The sequence below is a fragment of the Carlito syrichta genome, unplaced genomic scaffold (assembly GCF_000164805.1).
Source record: "Carlito syrichta isolate Samal-C Ts95f unplaced genomic scaffold, Tarsius_syrichta-2.0.1 Scaffold303987, whole genome shotgun sequence".
Classification (NCBI taxonomy): domain Eukaryota; kingdom Metazoa; phylum Chordata; class Mammalia; order Primates; family Tarsiidae; genus Carlito; species Carlito syrichta.
The window spans coordinates 866,635-881,940 of record NW_007248083.1 but is presented as its reverse complement, the minus strand read 5'-3'; the positions used below and the strand labels follow the sequence as shown (position 1 = coordinate 881,940).

Here is a 15,306-nt window from a genome sequence, read left to right as displayed (position 1 = left end):
TGATCCTTCTGCCTCAGTTTTCAGTAGCTGGAACCACAGGCACACGCCACTGCGCCCGGATAATTTTTTAATTTTTTGTAGAGATGGGGGGGGGGGTCTCGCCAAATTGCCCAAGCTGTTCTCGAACCCGTGGGCTCAAGCAATATCAAGCAATTCTCCTACCACACAAAGTGCTGGGATTATAGGCATGAGCCACCGCGCCCGGCCTGGATGCAAGGGTCTCCAGGTGTTTCAACTCCTGCTAACTCCTCCTAGGTTCCTGCTCAATTTTGATTCAGGTACACGAACTTCCCCACTGCATCAGAAAGAGCTCTTTGCAATTCAGTAATTATCTTGCTTCCACCCCCCCATCAATCAAGAGCTAAAACATTTTCTTTAGAAGTTCATCTGAGTACAACTGAAGTTTTTCCAAAGAAAATTTTACTAGTAAAATAAGGAAAAATTAAAAGTACACTCGAGTTCCATTTTCAAATACAAATTTAAGGTTCAAATTTTTTAAAAAGTCAAGTCAGTAATTCATTTATTAATTCATTTAACAAACATTTATTGAGTCTCTGTGATGTTCCAAACATTGGGCTAGGAAGCAGGATGCCAAGAGGGACATAGCCAAGAATCTAGTTGGGAGACACACGTGACAAAGCGTGGTCATAATCACTCTCATCCTGGGCCAGGGAGCAGAACAAAGGCAGGTGGTTAACGCTACCTGGAGATAGAGCTGGCTTTAAGAGTCTGCGGCATCTTGTCTAAGGCTAGAAGGATAGAATATTAGTATTCCCACATATAGTGATGAAGAGAGTTTCCAGCCAAAAACTGCCCTTACAAAAACCTAGAGGTACCACTCCATGGAAGGGTGGTGTGCATCTGAGTTTGGTGAAGGGTGGGGTCTAACGTTCAACAAGTAAGTTGTGGAGATCAACAGGGACATACAGACTTGATGATGAAGAGTTCTGTGGGCCATGTTTTATCTCAAGGTAGCAAGATGTCACTGACAGGAAGACAATGCAGTCAGATTTGACTCTCCCAAGAGCAATCCTCACAACACAGAGAATGGCTGATGAATTGGATGGAGGTTTTGAGCCATTGAAGGAGAGAATATTTTACCAAAAGGTATTAGTGAACACCCAAACAAGAAATAGTAACTTAGAAGAAGACAGTGATCATGCGTTGAACTTACTAATTTAACTGGGCAGTACTTGTCAGGAATTCAGGATGGAAACATGACTCTTAGACAAAGATTTAAGAATCACCAGAACATAAATAATAGTTGGGATCAGAAAGTGAATTCCACCACTGTACAGAGGCAGAGGAGAGAGAAAACCCTGGCCCTGAACATTGGCATCTCAAAGGCAGTTGGATTGAATAACACCAAGGAAGTTGCTTTCTGAGAGGTCAGAAGAAAATAAGGGAAGAGGATCATAGAAGCCAAGGAAAAGAAGTTTCAAAGAAGGTAGAAAAAAAATTCACTGGTCAAATGATGCAAACTAATTAAATATGATTTAGAAAAACAGTATTCTTTGGAATTACGAAAGTTAGAGTGTTGTGTGAGCCACACTTCACAGGCTGGTTGGAACATTTTAGAGGACAGATAGCCAGGATTTGTCTGTCTTATCTCAGAACTGATAGACCTTGGGAATCTCCTTCTTTACTCTCTTATCTGTCCTTTGTCTTCTCTTCAAGAGAGTGACTGGCTGCTCAGTAGACCAGGCAGCATCCCTTCAGCCAGCAAGAATAGACAATTGCTTAACATGATTGCCTCTCCTGGGAGAAGCAAACATTCAGTAACCCTCTGACCTTACCAGAGCTGTTCCTCAGTAAAACGCCACCACATGACTCTTAAGGACAGTCAGAAGTTCATTCTCTCATACCCCCTTTCAGCAAGTGGACTAATAACTTGTGCTCGATTCTGCTCTAAGCATTTTTCCCCCCTAGGATGAGTTCCTCCCTTAAAAGGAAGAATATTAAAAACCCTTTTTGGGGGCCAAACCCTTTTTTAACTAAGTATTGGTTATCCACACTTCTGGTATCATATATGAAACCCTCAATTTCTCAGCTAGTGTGCAGCCATTTGGATTTCTGATTTCTTACCGGCTTCTACCATTAGAAACACTATATCATTTACCCTTAATTTTCAGTCTTTATTCTTCACTTCCTGTCTTTTCTCACATTGACCCTTCTGGTTGTAACAACCTGTTTCATTCTACTTCTTTGTATCCTACTGATCCTGCAATTTCAAGCTTACTTCTGGATCAGGCCTCTGAGCTATATTACTTTCACACATGATATTCCTTTTTGTCCCCTCCTAAATTTAAATGCTTAAAACAAGTCATAGAAGACATAATGTGCTTTTATAAATTAAAGGATATCCCCCTCCTCCCACACTGTAAAATTAATTCTTATTATGTATAACTTTAAGAAGGCAGAAAATAAATATGACAAAAATCAGTTATAATTATACCAACCTAACAGTTTAACATTTTGTTAAAATTAGATTGTTAGTTTTATTTGTAGTCAGAAATGTTGACAAATCTTAACATTTACTTTTGACACATTGTACACATGATTGTATAATGGCTTGTTCACTTAAGGGCATGCTTTCCAAATAAAATATTGGTAAATAATATAGGCAAAGTTAAGTAAGAGTCCACTTCAATAGCAATACCTAGATGTTTGTAACACATCAAAATTTTTAAGCCCCTTTATACACATAATTTAAAAGTCATCTTATTTATTTGTTGAGTTTTTAATCATTACCAGACATCAGTTGTAAATAGTATTAAAATTGGCTGCAAGAAATAAACTCCTTGAGGATAATATCCAGAAAACTATATTATCTTTGTCTTCTTTAACTTTCTAAACTCAACTTGTGCTAATTCTGTGCACAATATTTACTAAAATGTGCAATATTTGCTCCATATTTACTAAAGCGTTGTCTTAAAGGTAATCATAAATGACTGAAAATCTTTACAGTCATACAGTTAAGTGTCAAGCCAATCCTTAGAAAAAGAAGGAACTTTAGGCTAAAACATAAATGTTTCAATTTTCTAGAAATTTCATTCTGTATCAGTTTGTACAAATTCCATTGCCTCAAACTTTTTGATCCCCATTCATCTTATAGTCTAAAAAATAGTTTTAAAGATGCTAAAGCAATTTTGTCAGCCCATCTTCTATTTTGCTTTGTTATAGTCAATTTTTCTCTTCTCAGATAAGGTCAAGCGTTAGTCTGGTGATCTTTCTGAAGTAGTAATGCCTGCTCAATGTGTACTACTATAGCAGTATTTTCATAGTTATTACCTCTTGACATAACCCAATCATTTAAAGTCATGAATATCAAATTCTAGCTCCTAAGTCAACTGATTTGTCTCAATGAATCCCCTACATTTATTAAAACTAAAGATATCCTAATCACATCAACAAAACATTTAACCATTTTTCTTCTTAAATGTTTAGCTCTTGTAGTGTAGATTCTGTCTGGAAGGTCTAGAAATAGCCAACTATAGTTGAAATACAAGACCAAAACTTAGCCACTGTTGAAAAAGAACAAAAATGCCCCATTTTATTTTAAATAAAAATTTAAAGACTTCAATATACAAATAATGTGAACTTGAAAAATAGAAAATATTTCTGAATCCAAATGTCCTTTTTGAAAGTAAGTGGCAGTATTAAACATCACTTTTCTATATGTGGTGTGACATTTCACTTTGTTCCAAGACATTTTACTTTTTGTATGACTCTGGAGTTTGCGAACATGCCATAATATTTGGTGATTATATAATGATGATTTCACAGTTCTAGCTTAGTATGAAGGTGGCAGAAAAAGCAGCATAATCAATTTCTTTTTTACCTTTGTGGAAAGAGACAAAAGGAAATTGAATGCAAAGTTTGCATTAAGACCATAGTGAAATCATAACTCAACAATCTGTTACAGATTAAGGGAAAACCAGGTGTAGCTAGGTGTTAGTTATGGTGCCATGATATTCAAACAATGGGTTAACTTCAAAAAACTTTTGTTTAACCCATGCCTTTCTTTGTTACCCACAGTGTTCCCAATGCATATGACCTGATGCTGTCTCTTGTCTCCTCTTGCCAAAGGTACTCACAGGCAGGACTGTCCCTGGACAAAGTAGTGAAGCGGGTGAATCTTGTATTCATCCCCTACCCTTGGCAATGACAATTTTGCCTTAGATTTTCTCCACCCGCCTCTCCCCAGGTTCCTATTCCAGTTGCTCATTGCTCTGGATTTGCCCCGTTCTCCAGAGGGTTCATGCTGTCTCCTGTTGTTCCCCAGTCCCGGTTTGATTGTATAATCTCTTTGCTCCAAAATATTCAGGAGTTCCCCAAGAGGAGCTGGGCAGTCAAGATCATCCCTCTTTACCTTTTGGGTCTCATTTCCCATTCTCCCCTCCACATGATCTACTCCAAGCTGATCACTCACCTTGCCATTTCATTCCTTTTGTCTCAGCTGGCTTTCACCTCTCATCTCCATCTATGAGATCCTACTCACCTTTCAAGACTCCACCCAGCTGTACCACCTCATTGTGCCTTCCTTGGTCACCCCCAACCTCTTTCCTCTGCATCCATGCCACTCATAAGGCACGTAACACATATTGCTTTGTGTTATAATATTTATATATGTGTCTAATCTCCAGGCATTTTGCTGGGTGCTTTACAGACGTAACCTCTTTTAAATTTCACAATTCGATGAGGTAGGTACTATTAGTCTCCAGGAAACTGAGGCTCAAATCAGTTAAATGATTTGGCCAAAGTCACACTGCTATAAAGAAGCAGAGCTAAGACTTGAATGCGGCCTGTCTGACTCCAAAATATATGCGCTTTTCACTGGACTGTATTGTCTTCTACTCAATTCTTTTCCATTTTCGGAAAGATAGGATGGGGACTTAAGATAGAGAATAAGATCAGTTTAGGTTTTTTGCTTAACAAGTATGTATTGGACAAAGACAGAGTTTATTGAGAATTACTATATTTTTAGCTAGAATTGATCTGTCAACTAGAGTCCATGAGGAATTCAGATAAAATGCAAGAAAAAAATCTTTACCTAAAGTGGTCAGGACAAATAAACATGGCATAAAAAGAGAATTTTCAAAACTGTGTAATTCAAGAAGAGCTGGATAGTATTAGTCTCTTTCTAAACACTATATGAAAATAAATACAGGGAAAAGAAGAAAATGTGGGTTGACTAGGGGAGGCTTCCTGTAAGGCGGCAGGATTTAAACAATTTGAAGTAATTAGAAAGCTGAAGATAAATCATCCTAAATCTCTCACAAATGAACAATATCTCTGTTGAATGTAAAGCCCACTTTTTTCATCCTGCCTCCAGTGTTACACCTTGGATAAGTTAGGTGAGAGAAGCTAAGTGGTCTGAAGAGGGAAATCTCATCCCAAAGGGGTGCCCAATACCCACCACCACAGAGTTTCAGCTCAGGCCTGGCCAGCTCCAAACTGAGAAGTTTTCAGCCTAGGACCAGCTTCCCACCAGTCACGTGGCAGATGCCCCAGTTCTGGGAAGAATTTAGAGTTAGGATCTCTATTCATTTTGACACCACTACCTTTTTGCCTCTCTCAAGGTGAAAAAGAAAAGCCTTTCTTCATTTCTGTTGTTTTATTCTCTTCTCATTTCCCGATTTCTCAGCTTGTCATGTTATCATGTGCTTATTTCTTTAACATGAGTGAGATCATTACATTTAGAGAGGGTATGCAGTATTCATTAAACGTGTTCTCAGGGCGCCTCAGTTAACTTCTGATGTCATCTCAATTTTGTTTACAAATTCCATTTCAATTTTTGTATGCTCTCTTGATGCCAATTCCATTCATATATGGCTCTACACTTTTGTTCCTCATACCAATCTTCATAGCAATTTAAGTTATTATTTAGGGAATATAATGCATGGGATCTAAGCTTGAATATAGTAGGCCACACTGTATGCATGTCAGTTTAGGAATCTTGAGAAGTTTCATTCAGTTGTATGCTAATGCCAAGAAATTCAACAAGCCCAACTGGAAAACCACCTTCAACCACACTGGAAAAAGAAAAAAACTCAAACATGAAAGCTGTTTTTTGTTTTTGTTTTTGTTTTTTCTTTAAAATGTCTATGGTTTCTCTTATCCTCTACAAAATTCCTCAAAGCTCATTCACTTTTTTCCCTTTTATTTTTAGGTAATTATAGAGTCACAGGAAGTTAAAAACAAGTATGTTCAGGAAGGTCCTGTATACCTTTATACAAGATTCTCCCAACTGTTACATTTTATATAATTATATACTGTCAAAGTCAAGAGATTGATATTGGTCTAATTTGCTTTTACATTTGAAAAACAACAACAACAACTATACTAAAGACAAACTGGGCAGTTTTAAATTCTATTCTACATTTTGTTTCTGCTTAAAAGCGATAACTATGCTGATGGTCCTGCTAAACAAAGGCTGATATGTCCATATGGCTGCAGAAAAATTACTCAAAAATTATTCTACATTGTTAGAGATGATATTCGGGTCTCATTGAAATCTTAGGCCAATGTCATAGCAGAAGAGTGCAAAGAAGTTCACATGAAATGATTTGGGTTGAAATCTGGTTCTGCCTCCAAATGTGTGACCTTGAGCAATTCACTTGACCTTTCCAAGTTTCAGTGTCTCGATCTTCAAAATGGAGGGAAATATTTTCCCTGCTTACCTCACAGGGTTGTTGTGACGATCTTGTGTGATGATACATGTGAAGGGACGAAGTAGACTGTGAATCAGCCATCATAAAATTTTTATTATTTTCTGAAACTACCACCAGTAATAGAAGACTAATTTTTCAGAGGTAGTCTTATTCTTAGAAATGAAACAAAATTATCTTCTTATTAGCCACATGGCCTAGAATTTCCACCAAGTGTAAATGACCTCCCTTTCTACTACTCTTTGTAGGACCGGCACTAGCAATATATTGAACAAGCACTCGGACTCATCCCCTACGTTTTATTAAGTTATCAGTTCAGACGTTTATTTGTTCAGTCATTCAACAACCCCTGAAGAATATGATTTATTTTGAAATAAATAGTTCTTAACATGTTCTCCTATAAGGCTGAATGTATCTTAAGTAGCTTTTATTTTCATCCTGACTGTAGGATTCATTCTTGTTTTTCATGCCATGAGATGTACAATAGATACTCTTGACGTGTAGTGAGGAATTATAAGGATTCTAGATTAGACAGCAGATGGTTTATGAAGTAAACATGGAAATCATCCAAGCTGCCTTGTTCCTTATTTTGTCTGGATAGATAATAAACCTCTCAACTCATTGGTGGAGTCTTGTATGTGGGTAGTAAAAATGCTAGTCTTGGCAGTAAGGGCAGAGAAATATATAGGAGAAAATACATTTAAATCATGGAAAGTAAAGATGAAAGTCTTTGTGTGTACTAAATGTTTTGGCCACCACAATAAAAATGTTAAGATGTGTTTTCTTCCCTCTCCCCACTGTACACAGGCTGGCATGGCTCTGACCTATGACCCCACAGCTGCCATACAGAATGGGTAAGTAGCCTACATTTTCTCTATATTACTGCAAAGAGATCTCTGAGCTCAAATCGGTATTGAAGAAAAGGGTTCAAATATGTTTTGTTTCTTTAAACACAAACTTTAAACCAAGTGTTTCTTATCACTGTAATTTTTTTTCTTCCCATATATGATCACAATGCCTCTGCCCATATTAAACCCACCCCCGCTGTCTCTCCCTCTCTCTCCTCCTCACACCCTATCATTCTCTCACTTTAATATGGATAAAGCTAGGCTGGTAGAATTATCTGTATATCTCCAGGACAAGTATGTTGCCCCTAAGAATAACTCTAGAATTTAGCTTTCAATAATTTTTAGTATGTTCTAAGTCAATATTTACATTAATAATGCATTTACTTTTTTCCTTTTAGTAGTCAGGGGATGGGCAGTGAATGAAAGTCAAATTGATAACTCAGGTGATTGGGTCTTCATTCTTCCTTTTAATAAGCATCTGGAAATTTGTAGCCTCTTACTTAAAACAAGTCACACAGCTTCAAATTCCTCTTCTGAAAAATAAGACTGTTAAGCTACATGGTCTGGCCTCTCCAAAATTCCGTGGATTCTGAATATCTTTGGTTGAATAGTTCTTCTTACTTAATCTCTCTCTCTCTCTCTCTGTGTCTCTCTCTCTCTCTCTCTCTCTCTCTCTCTCTCTGCTTTGGCTGTCTTGCAGTGCACAATAATTTGCTGGGCTGCTTGTTTTAGTTTTTCACCCTTTTATTTTGAATTTCTCCATGGATTTCAATTGTCTGACTTTCAGTTTTATTAAAGAATCAGTCATGATAAAGGCCTTACAAACCTTATTCACACTGATTTAAATGAATTAAACTCCAGTTTCTATTTGATCAGTATCCACTAATGAAAATCCGTGATATGTTGAAAATGTTCAAATAATTACCTTTTTAAAAAGTTATTAATTCAGACATTTATTCATTCAGTCATTCAACAAACATCCAGTAAGTCTCCAGGCAGTGTTAAGTTCTTAGATTTTTTTTAAAAATATGATAAAAACCTTTTCCCTCAAGAAGCTTACAGTTTATTCTTCCATAAAAATGTAAACAATGGTGAAAAACTAGGATAGGAGTCTAATCCTTTGTCTTTGGTTTATTTAAACTCCCTCTAGGACTGAAAAAACATCTTTTAATTTATCCATTAAGCATTTGCTTATTTCCAGTAAGGTACTATAAACTTGGTGGTTAGAAAGAAGTAAAGGCATGGAGAAGAACGTCTTCTCGAATCATATTGTCATATAGCTTGTCTATGACTCTAAATAGGTAAATTAGTTAACTTAAAAGGTCAAAAAATAAGGGACTATGTGGTGACAGCAACAGAGAATAGATACTATAATGGAACAAATGGCATTTATTGAACACACACTATGTATGAAGTACTTTATATTTGTAAATTAATGGCACATGGTTTTAGATTCAAATCAATACATGAGTTTACACCTAAAAATTTATTTTAAAAATTTACATATAGCCAGACGTGATGGCTCATGCTGTAATCTCAGCACTTTGTGAGGCAGAGGTAAGAAGATTGCCTGAGTCCAGGGATTCAAGTCCAGCCTGGACAACTCAGTGAAACCTTGTCTCTACAATAAATCAAAAAGTTGGCTGGGCATGGTGGTGCGTGACTGTGGTTCCAGCTACTTGGAAGGCTGAGGTGGAAGGAACACATGAGCCCAGCAAGTTGAGGCTATGGTGGCTGTGAGTGTGCTACTGCACTCCAGCCTGGGTGACAAAGTGAGACTCCCACTCAAAAAATAAAAAAAATGTACACCCTGGAAAATAGAAATAGTAGTTTAATCAACATCTATATGTCCACTAATTAGATTTATGCTAATATTTTATATTTACATGCTCGCATGTATATGTGTGTATTATGTACATTTATCTACCGATCTATATGTCTATATATTTACTTATAAAAAGTACCTTGTTGCTGCTATGTGAAGCAATGAAGATGAAACAGTGATCCAGACATGTCTTGTTTTTTGCATTTATAGAGCTTATATTATTAAAGATAGAAATAAAATAACCTTTGATTTTTAGACATAATTATATAATAAATTATTAAATGAGAATTTTGTTAAGCATGCGTTAAATAAATAGATTTTTTTTGCTAGACCATATAAAAATTTAGACATCAAAATACTTTACTTCTAAATTCTTAAATCTGCAGAAATAAGGACATTAGTCCCATGTTGACAATATCATTATCACATAAAATAAAATCAACACTAATTTCAACCTATTACCTATAATCCAGATCATTTTTCAACTCTGTTCAAGTGTGCCCATAAGGTAATTTATAGTTGGTTGATTCTGAAGCAAAATCAAAAGTAATATCAAAATGCCTTATATGGGTTATTTTATTTATTAATGATATTCCTTTTGAGTGAGTACTAATATTCCCATTTTAAAGATAAGAAAACGAGGCCATTCAGTCAGAGGTAGGGCTGGGAGTCAGATACCCACCTATGATTCGAAATAGAGCCTGCTGTCTTGTCCAGCTAGGATAAAGGAAAGTCTTTATGGAAGCAATGAGTTTTGACATAGGTTATCAGACTGGACTTAGTTTATCAAGGATAGATATAGAGAAAGATGGTTTTTGAGAACGTGAACTGGTATGAATGAAGATAAGGTTTGCAAGGATTAACAAATCAACAGGTTTTACTGGGGTGAAAGCTTCTTGTGAAGGAGTTTTGTAACTTTAGATAGTTTTGTTAGTACCAGATTTGGAAGGCTAAAGGATTTGGTTTTTAAGCCTGGGGAGTAATTTTTTTTTTTTTTTTTTTACAAAATAATGATATGAGATAAATGACGAAGCATAGATTGGATCAGGAAGATCCTCTAAGTGGAAGCACCATTAAAAGAAGGTTAGAATAGTCCAGATATAAAAGTTTAAGAGTTTGTTCTAGAGGGGTCAGCGTATGACTAGAAGAATGGAAGAGGGGGAACAGAGAAGCGACAACCTGAAGGAACTATTTATGCATTTTTAAAAAAGTAGCCAAATAATCCCGTTTTCAGGGCTCTCCATCAAGCATTGGGGACAAAATGTTGAATAAGACAGATCCAGTCTGTACTCTTCTACCCTGTAGCAATAGAAATTGACATTAGAATGTTTTCATTATTTATATACAACAAGCACTTAATGGTGAATTTCAGGGTGATATGAAGAGTCTGATCTTAATTTGGGTGGTTAGATAAATCTTCTCTGAAAAAGTGATGCCTTGTGCTGAGTATTCTGACAATATTTAATGACTGACAGGAAGTTATATTTGATGGAAAAAGAGAGAAACAAAAGGGACTCTGAAATTTTAATCCTGGAAAAACTGATGGTGCCATTAGCAGAAAAATAAGGGAATAAAGTGAAGAAAGATGATATGTTCAATTTCAAACATGCCTGATTCACTGAGACAGAAAAGATCAAGCGTCAACTATAAACATAGAACTGGTGTTAGGGAATGATACCCTTTTATGCACGGATTTCATCAGTCATTTTTCAATGCACAATTTTAAATTATCTAAAGATATAATAAGTACTCGCCGTATTCATTACAAACCTACAGAGAAAAAAATTTTGATGTTTCTGTTTTTAATCTGAGCAGTCAAAGGTAAACTTTGGGCGGTGCCATGTTCAAGATTGTGAGGACTGCCTAGTTCACAGTGAACATTTCTCCTTTCTCCTGAAGATTTCCACCTCACATTTCAGGTTGCCCTCTCTGTATTGTATTGAGGTGCTTTAGGTACAACTGTCAATCTCCAATCACCCGAAGTATACAATATTCCTTGTCTATATCTTATATTAACAATATAACATTATATCCTTTGAACTATTGAGCAATTGCCAAACTGGTTCACCCTCTGCTATTGCCTATGTAGATATTTGCAACAATAAATATTTTCCTCAAGAAACAAACTTTAGTGAAGATGCTAAGGATATCAAATCCTTGATTTTATCTACTCTCATATTATGTTTTATTAATCTCATATCTCATATTCTATTGAAACTAAGCAAATTTCTTCCTCACTTCATTTCTTTGTCCTTCTGCTAATAGTACCACCAGCTCTTCCAGAATTAAAGTTCCTGTCTTCAATACCTTCCTGTCCACTGCTTATTCCTTTCAGCCTGTACTAAATTCAAGTCTTTCCCACTCTTAAATAGGGTAGAAACAAAACAGTCCTTTCTTGATGACAGGATCACTTCTGGAAACCACACTATGTTAGCCTTTGCTTCTGTGATATCTTCAGATATTTAAACACAGTTTTCCCTTAGTCTTCTATAATTTAGTCTAATAAAGTAAAATTCACTGGAATTTCCCTTGCTGATGTCATCCTTGGTCTCGAAATTTGCCAGTTTTAACTGACACTTTTAGGTCTTATACTATTTGTAACCTTGCCTTATTTGATTTGTTGTTATCATGTATGTCTTCCTGAAATGTTCTTATCTCTTGTATCTCACAACTCTATTCTTTGCTGTTCTTTCTTACTTCCCATTCTTACTGCTCACTCTGTGTCCTCTTCTGTTTCCTCTTCTCTTACCTATTTTTGCTAATCATTCTTTCTCAGGTTTAATTTTTCCTCACTCTGTTTCATTTCTCCAGTTGATCTCATCCACTCCTCTTGCTTCCAGGAAATGAAGACTCCCAAATCTATACTTCAAGTTCAAGACTATCTGCAGAGATCTATCACCTGTGTTCTGTGTATTAGGTATTGCTATTAGATGATTTTGTCCCAGACTGAAGTCGTCATCTTCATCAACACTTCATAATAAATACAAACCACACAAATTCAAACAAAAAAATACATATTAGATCACTTTTCTTTTGGTTAAAAGTCACTCACTCTAAAGGCATTTAGGCTATAAACATTAGTTCTCTGGGCTCTTTCTTCACCTACATTCTTCATGTTCAAAGTGTTCATTAAGATTTATTTAGTCGGACCTGGTGGCTCAACCTGTAATCCCAGTACTTTGGGAGGCTGAGGCAAATGGATTGCCTGAGCCAGCGTGTTCAAGACCAGTCCAGGCAACTTGGTGAGACCTCGTCTCTACAATAAATTAAAAAAAAAAAAATTAGCCAGACATGGTAGCATGTGCCTATAGTTTCAGATACTTAGAAAGCTGAGGCAGAAGGATCACTGGAGCCCAGCAAGTAGATGCTGGGGTGGCTGTGAGTATGCCACTGCACTCTAGTCTGGGTGACGGAGTGAGACTCCAACTCAAAAAAAAAAAAAAAAGATGTATTTAACCTATATCTGAACTATATCTTCAAACTAACTATTCCTCCCTCCCACCAGTTGAGTTTATTCAACCTAACTATTCCTACCTATAGTAAACTGTCTTTTACCGCTTTTAAATGACTCCTTTAAAATAACCCCCTTAAACCATTTTCACATTGTTTTTTTGAATATTTTTTAAGCAAATATAATTACAGAAATCATCTTTCTATCTGGTTTAAAGTATCAAATGTCCTTTACCAACTACATAACAAAACTCAAATTCCTCCAATGGCACAAAAATAATTCCCTGTTTTGGTTACTATCACTGAAAGGTCTGTCTGTGATTCTCAGAACATCCTATGCCACTTTGCACTTCTGCATCTTGTTACATATGAAATGATCTCTACCCGAGTTCAGACATGGTAATACCCACCATCCCTCACATATACATGCTTTTTAAAACAGTGTTTTCATTTGGAAAACATCATCAAATCATAGGAGATCGAGCTAGTTACAAAATTAGTCATAAGAAAAACAGTGCAGTCAATGGTTAAGAGTGTAGCCTTCAGAACCAACCTGCCCAGGTATACCTCCAGCTTCTGTCGTTTACCAGATGTGTGACCATGGACAAGTTGTACTTTTTAGTTTCCTCCTCTGTAAAACGGAGATGATGATAGTACCTTTTCATAAGACCCTGTAAAGACTAAAGGAACCTGATGTGGCACAACGTGATCATCAATATAAATGTTGGCGTAATTGTTGCACTATACTTGGAATTGTCATGATAAATTTGATAGACTTTTTATCATGTAGTTGTTGACACCCATATCTATTTTCCTGCTGGACTTAACTCAGTTAAGGTAGGCATTGTGTCTTATTCATTTTTGTAAACTATTTAGCTTAGCATCGTGAATGCCAAGTCAGAATTAGGAAATGTAACTGATAATGTCTGCTGAGCTCCAGCAAGTTGATGTCAGGGAAACCACTCCCTCCCTAGCCATCAATCCAGTCTATCCCCATGTAACACCATAACCGGATCCCCCTTAATTGCAACCTCGAGCTTTACCCAAAGCAGCCAAACTGCCCATGAGTTTCTCATGTCCTGAGTAAGAATGGAATGTTAGAAGCCTTAGACTATCCATTGTATTGTTGGTGATGAGAAGATAGAAATTTTACACAGTGAAATTCAAAGAAAAAGGAAGAATGTATCTAAATAATCTTATTCATTTGATACTTCTTCACAGAGGTTACTTTTTAGACATTTTACTCATCTTTGGTTTTATTACCCTATGTGATATCTTCCCAATAATTGAGCACTGATAGAACAACTGTTTCTATGCATGTAAGATGTCAATCATATATATTTGCTCAACACACTGTCCTTTGGGTTGTGCCTCTTAGAGACGTGGAAGCTGAGTTAAATAAACCTACCAGCACATCAAGGAATCCAGTATATTTCTCACTATTCACATGCCAGAATAAAGTGTATTACACCCTATTCACATTGTTGTATTTGATCTAGCAGTCAAACCTATCTCACAGATAGGTAACCTAATAGACAGACAAATATGAGTTACTCTAGGGAAGAGACTCATCCTATTTTACATAGAACAAATAGGTATAATTGCAACTTAATCCAGTTGATATTGTTAAGCATTGCTTAATGCTGATTCAGTTGAATTCAAAGAACTTTTTTTTAAAAGTATCTTTCTATTGGGTTGTTTAAAATAATTTTGGTGATAAGATTTGAAAAAGAAGATTTTTACATCATATTAGGGACAATGGGCATGTATATAATTCGAATACAAAAGAGCATACAAATACTATTGCCATAGAAGCACAAAGTACTATAAGATGTATGGATATATTCATTTCTACATGCATAGAATATTTCTGAAACAGTACAAAAGAAAGGGTGAGGGTGGTTCTCTGAGGAAGGCCAATGTAGTATTGGGAAATAGGAGTTAGAGGAAAATGAATATTTTAGTTTACCTTTTTCATTTTCTTCACAAAGAAAACCAATTCCATAAGATCGCAGAGGAAAGGCAGTGGTGTTTAGTGAGGAATTGGGAATGAATGCTACATGATGGTGCACTGACATGAGCATTTCTTCTTGGAGAGATGCCTCATTCTAGCTAAAGGACCTGTTTTATAACCTTGAAGAATCCTGTAACTACATACTAAATCATAGGACTTTCTGAGTTTCATGAGCAAATATGTTTCTGGGTTGCAGCTAATAGCTCAAACTATGTAAAGAGTTAAGTGTTTAAAATTCTATAATCTCCATATTAATACAGAAACATGAAATAAAGACTCCTCAAGTTAGTTTATTAACTCACGAAGAACTAACTTTGTGACTAGACCATGGTAAATCTGTGCTGTTTGCATTGGTCAATAGAAAATTTCAGTTTTGTCATCTGTCTGAATCTATTCAAATTATCACTTCAAAAAAATTTGTTCAGCCGGGCTTGGTGGCTCAGCCTGTGGCTCAGCCTGTAATCCCGCGCCTTTGGGAGGCTGAGGTGAGTGGATTGC

General features: G+C 36.2%; 1 protein-coding gene across 1 annotated transcript in view; it reads left to right on the top strand.

The window, feature by feature from the left end:
- RBMS3 (RNA binding motif single stranded interacting protein 3) overlaps positions 1-15,306 on the top strand; it is a 454,630-nt gene that overhangs the window by 314,949 nt on the left and 124,375 nt on the right. Inside the window, exon 5 of the mRNA XM_021713015.1 lies at positions 7,479-7,525. Within this exon, the coding sequence (XP_021568690.1) occupies positions 7,479-7,525 (47 nt within the window). The remainder of the gene's footprint in view (positions 1-7,478; positions 7,526-15,306) is intronic.